At 33.7% G+C, this 6,388-nt stretch overlaps 1 protein-coding gene across 1 annotated transcript in view; it reads right to left on the bottom strand.

Annotated features, from left to right (window-relative positions):
* Positions 1-1,599: 1,599 nt before the first annotated feature.
* The window catches only part of MNAT1 (MNAT1, CDK activating kinase assembly factor), a 242,265-nt gene continuing 237,476 nt past the window's right edge, over positions 1,600-6,388 (bottom strand). The window contains exon 7 of the mRNA XM_003794427.3: positions 1,600-2,042. Coding sequence (XP_003794475.1) covers positions 1,922-2,042 — 121 coding nt within the window. The 3' untranslated portion in view covers positions 1,600-1,921. The remainder of the gene's footprint in view (positions 2,043-6,388) is intronic.

The following is a 6,388-nucleotide window of genomic DNA, read 5'->3' as shown; positions in this document are numbered from 1 at the left end:
GATGATACATAAAGAAAGCATGAGGAACAGTGCCTGGCACCCAGGAAATACAGTAGTTGTGAACTATTATCTCAGGACTAGTGTTGTAATAATGTTAAAAGCTTAATTAATGTACATAAAGACTTGTGCAGCCTTTGTCTCTGACAGAGGATAAGGGATAAGCACCTCAATTTAGAAGAGTTCTGTTGTTTAGTGAATTGTCATAAGGTTATTTTTCACCATTCTATTTGATTTAATAAGTCAATTAATAACTTCTAAATTTGGCCTACTGAACAAAGTACAGTATACCAAGGGTAAAATATTTACACACATACAAAGGTTTTGGAATTTATTTGTCAAACCAGGTACGTGCAATTTCCACAATAAGGTAGGTTCAAAACAAGTCTTGGAAGCCTTTGAAATGTTTTATCAATTAGTTCATTCTCTTAAAGTACGTTATACAAGGTACTGAAAATGAGTAATAGTGTTTCTTTTTAAAAGACTGGATACCTTATTTTTGCAATTGGGTACCACAAAGCCTTAACTGTTAATTCAATGTTCTCACTATTCTTTGAACAGATTTATAGGTTGTACTTAAAAAACACTTAATGAAGAAATCCCTAATGGATATAAAGAATAAAATATGCAGCCTGGTAGAACATAGGCAGAAATGAACTTTGATTTAAAAAATGAAACCAAAAAGAAACTGTGTTCTAATTCTGGCTTTGTATTATATGATTCTAACTTGGGAATATGATCTTTATTATCTACTCAATTATTTGATGCTTTGGTTTTCTCATTTGCCAAAGATAGAAGTATTGTGAAAATGAAGATGAATTCCTGAAATCAATACCTGCTTATTAGTAAATTAAGATGGAGCTTATAACATATGGATATTCCATCCTAATGTAGCCACAAGTCTTGTTTCCACCCATAAAATTACCATCTGTTGTAATGTAGATTTGAAGGGAAATCTTTTAATTTCCTCAAGAAACGATGTCTCTTATCCAGTGGTCTATATGTCACAGATGGATATAAGATGGAGATGGTACAAATATACTATCCACATTCAAACTCTTTAAGCAAAACCCTGGGTATAATAAAAGCCTTTGAAGTTTCAACAGAAAACTCCATTAGGACGTACCATTTACACATAGGGCAATTTCACTTGAAGTGGACCTTTTCCAGTCTCTAAGGTTTCATCATAAAATGAGCTCACATTGGAGGTGAAGGTGTCATGTAAGCATTAAATTTTATTAACTTCTTTGAATTTGTCATTAAAGCGGGTTAATGATATGTTCTGTTTTATCCTAAGTGTGGCTCACAGCTGGGAACTATAACACCTTGATCAAGGTTTGCCTCACTTTCCACTGCTCAAAACAGGCATTGAGTCCTTAATATTGAGTGAGTATTATCACAGGTCAGATTTTACTTGTCGCAACCTGCTGGTTGAAGGAAATACATCCATTTGTCTGGGCTGGTATTAGAAGACAAGGAAAAAAGAGAACATTTTATGAGAAGAAATAACAGACTTGGATATTAACACTAAATGTTGTAATAAAAATGGCATTTTAAAATGTATTCAAGTAAAACACTGTAATAAGAGAAAACCCACAAAACTTAATATAAAGTCTAGCTTTATTTTTGAAAAGATTTTTACAAGTCTGTCAACCTTAAACACAACATGTTAATTATTTATTCCTCTCTTCCATCAGATGAAGCTTACTGCATCAATCTCTCTCAGAAAAATATAAGTAAAAACTATTTTTCCCAAATATGTATCCCCAGTATTTGTTTCTTTCTGAAAATTTCTCTTTATAAATACTTTAATGCAGCTGTTCTGTGCAGCTGCACACAGCTATAATTTTACGAGTCTGCTTCACTTTTGCTAGCTCTCAGGTTCAGCTCCAAGGTCCAAATCTTATAAACAGAGAAATAAAGGTTAACTGGGCTGCCAGAAAAGCCCACTGAATGCATCTTGTAGAGCTCTGTGACAAGCAAGAGAAGAAGTGTAGCCCCCAGCAAGGTCCTGTGGAGAGGCAGCTCTGACGTGGTTTAAATACCTAAAACAAAACAAAGAGGATAGCATTGGCGCAGACAGCACACACAAACTGGTAACGTTTTTAAAAACAATAGTAAAATCTACTCGATTTTGAAGAGGAATTCTGAGATTGAAATGTTTGACTTTTATAAATGGATTATTACCATTCAAAAGGAAATCCATAGTTAAGGTACATAGAGTGCCTTTAAGTGCCTAAACCAGCACTAAATTACAAGGCAAATTACAGTATGGTCTAAAAACAGTGCTGAAAGAGGTTTCAAAAATAATACTTGCTACTAAAATGTTCATTGTTTCACAATTTCAGGGCTGATTTGTTTTCCTGGTTGTTGCTTGAGTACCTGACTAATGCTCTCCCTCCCGGCACATACTTACTAAATACAGAGCATCATGACAATGTTGTATTGCTAATATTTTGACATAAATATATTTTAAAGCAAACTCCTAAATACCTAAGTAAATGGGGAGGGGAGAAAACATACTAGTTTCTTTAAAATTACTTCAATATTTCAAAAACATATTGTCTCCTTCCTCACAGGAAAAGAAATCTTTTTTTATTTTTATTTTTGGCTGGGGCTGGGTTTGAACCCGCCACCTCTGTCATATGGGGCTGGCACCCTACTCCTTTGAGCCATAGGCGCCGCCCAGGAAAAGAAATCTTATAAGTTATATGTCTTGAAATGTTTGAGATTGTCAAGATAATGTCTGAAAGAGTAAAAATAGAAAAGTCTTCTGAATCGATCTTGGAAGACAGTATAATACAACAATTTTATTCCAGTTATGCAGTCTTTTAGCAATAAATTCTTTGTACCTTAACAAAACAGGCCTAAAAAATGACAATCCTAGCCAAAGGGGGGGATCAGTTAGCACCACCATCAATACCACTGGAAACCAATATTCTCAGCTTTTCTTTAATGCTTAGTTTAAGAAACTACATTGTTTCTTTAAGTCTCAGGAAGTACAGAGCTTCCCCAACCTTAAAATTAATGGGTATGGCAAATGAATAAATCAGGTTTCAGAACATTTTAATAACCTGGAACTTTTTCTACTCATTCATTCAAACTTCCTATATTTTAAGACCTTAATGAGTGAGTAACTTATCACTTCTAACATAGTAACAGGTCTGTTTTTCATTTGTATCTATGCTTAATAACCTTGTGTAATTAACACATGCATGAGAGCATTAGAGTCCAAATAGAAAAAGTGGTCAAAGAAAGAGGCAGACTAAGCTCCTGGAATTGGCTATTAATTTATTCACACTTCCACAAATCAAGGTGCTAATTCAATTCTTTGCTTCTCTGGCAAAGGTGAAAGAAGAAAGGGGAAGGAGAAAGGGAATTAAAATTTACTGAGCATCAACTTTTTTGACAGTCTATTTATACAGTAAAACATATTTGGACACATACTGAAATCTATATACTTATTTTTAACTATACATGTAATACTGATATTGTTATGATACATAATATATAATTATATACATTTAACACTAATATAGTAAATATATAGGCAGCCCCTGAATTACCAACATCTGACTTATCTGCAACCCATACTTACGAAAGGAGGCTGTTACAGTAAGTGCCCAAGTTATACAAACCTGACTGACGTACAATTTGTACTTATGAATGGAGGCTATTATAGGTCATAGGTAAATGTAACTGTTCCAACTTACATTCAAATTCAACTTAAGAATAAACCTACAGAACCTATCTCACCCGTAACCCAGGGACTGCCTGTATTGTAAGATAAATAAAATATAAATGATATAATTGAAATAGTTTAATAAAAACTCTAATATTTTCTCCCTTATATACATGCATTCCAGTTTGGAGACTATTCTTATTAATTAGTCATTGTCTATCCATCCTTTGATAGAACCTTAAGTCCCACAAGATTCACATAAGGATTTGCCAAAACTACCACAGGGTATTAAAGTTATTTGCTTATTACCTTCCTGGACACAAAATTAAGATTCTGATTCATAAGAAATGAGGTATGTGTTAAGTCTCCGCAAAAAGCCTAATAATTTACCTGGCCTCACTGAGAATTCAATAACTATCATACAAATAGTAAATGAGTAATATTTTACAGGTAATTTGAAAATAAAATGTTCCATTTCCGACATAAGTGTTCAGCTAACTTTTATCCACACACCGATGATGTTGTATCATCGTTTCCTTTCTTCAGATGCTTACGAGGAAATTATAGTCTTATCTCTAACAGATGTTCACTCCTCAATTCAAGCACTGCAGTAGAATGTTTTTCAACTGTAAGAAACCAACTATCAGAAATGAGTATTGATTCTCATAGCTGTAAAACAAACCACTGTGCAACTAACTGTTTTGATTCTCCACATTTTCGTATAGCTTGCTTCTGGGAAAGTTGAGTCATACCCTCTCTGGCTTGGCAATTGGAGCATAAACTTGCAGTGTGCACACAGCTTTTTATGTGTTATCCTGAGAAACTTGAAATAGCTGCACTGCTGGCAAGAAAACACAAGACCACCAGTAAAATATCAAAAACAGTTGCATCTTTTAATTTATGACTGTACACTGTTTCCATAAAGAGTATATAAAGCAGTTCAGTTTTTATAGGTAAAATGTAATAAACAGTCATACTCATAGATGCCATAAATGTGTAAAAAGAGTTTATCTACAATGATTAATTGGTTGAAAATAGTATTTCTTGAACATGGTCATAATCAAGAGCAATGAGCAAATATTTTTAAATTTGAGTTATTAATGCTAAGTTATACAATTCTCACTGCCAAAATCAAGTCAATTAAAATTTCCTTGCATAGCACTGAAGAAAACGCACTTCCTTTCTAGCAATCATTTACATTAGACACGTCTGAGAGTGTAAGTCTTTAAGAGTCCTGCTTATTTACATTTCTGTTTTTGATCTCTAGGGCTCCACAAAACCATTATTGTTAAGTATTTCAAAATATTTTCACCATAGCAACCTATATTAAATCTAATTAAAAAATAAATAAAATGAGATTCATTCTTGTTTTTAATTGTGGGCTTTTATTTTCTAGGTATCTCAACTCAATGCTTTTAAACCCGTTAGTTAGTTAGTTAGTTAGTTATTACCAAAGTATTTTAAAGGATCTGACACATGAAACCACACAATTAGAATTTAGCGTTTTGCCTCTTTTTTCACTTTAACCAATGTCTGTGTTGTTTTAATTCTTTCACAAGCATTACAAGTACATCACTGAGTAGGATTCTGGGGTTTCAGAAAGAGGTCACTATCACTTTCATATACACCTTTATACAATAGGAATGAGGGAGAAGTCTTAGCCAGTTTATTCCCATAAGTCAAGCCCAGTTGGGTTACTGAGCCTTGAAGTAATTTCTCTATTTATCCAATTCCAGACACTATTCCTGTCTTTCATGAGTTTATTTTAAACATGTATAAATCTCATAAGCAGAAACCAGGAAAGTAAAAAAGAGGTTTGCTTATTTTGATATCTATACCTTATTTTTACTGAAAGCAGACTAAACTCAAAGATTTTTAAAAAATACTTCTGATTATTTTCTTAATAAGATTTAAAAAATATGTTTTCAAAATCATGTCTAAGATAATTCTTATACAAAGGGCGTCTCATGCCCTAATTTATGCTCTGTTTAAAGTTACTTTCCTTCCCTACCAAAATCCCTTTCAAAAAGATCTTAGAGAAGGGGAAAGGAAAAGGAGCATCCCGAGTATTAGAAACTACTCTTGAAGGTTTGTTCTGAACTTTGATTTCCTATATTGTCATTTTTTTCTGTTACATTTAGCAGCTTTTATTCCCAAAGAAGGTGGTATAACTTATACTTCACTTCCTCAGTTCTTCAACAGGAGGGTGCCTCTGAGATTGCTCTTTTACTATTTCCTTACATAAAAAGCTCTATCTGTGGTGACCATCTGGGTGAGGTCTTGGACTCAGCCCCATCAATGCTATTCAACAACACACTCTGAGCTCTTTCTCAGCCAGGGGCAGAGGCAGAGGTTGCCGCTTAAGACCAGTAGCAGCAGCACTCTTCCCCCAGTCAGACCTGTTCATGGTAACCTCTGAAACATACTGACACCAAATAATAAAAAAACTCAGAATTTAAAATGAAATGAGAAGCTGAAATTTATATTAGTTTTCCTTCTTAAATTATTAGGCTCTATGGAGGGTTAAAAATTTAGACCAGTTCAAAATAAGTAAGGTAGTGAACTCTAGAGACTAAGACTTTCTTTTTATTAGGTGGCCCATTTGAAATCTGCATTTAACACCATTGTGAATTAAACAGACAATTAAACAGTCCCAAACAGAGATGGGTCCCACAAAATTCAAATATAAGTGTCATTAAGAGAGATCAG

Source organism: Otolemur garnettii, unplaced genomic scaffold (genome assembly GCF_000181295.1).
Source record: "Otolemur garnettii isolate 467f Iridium unplaced genomic scaffold, OtoGar3 scaffold00081, whole genome shotgun sequence".
Classification (NCBI taxonomy): Eukaryota; Metazoa; Chordata; class Mammalia; order Primates; family Galagidae; genus Otolemur; species Otolemur garnettii.
This window is presented reverse-complemented; position numbering and strand designations above follow the sequence as displayed.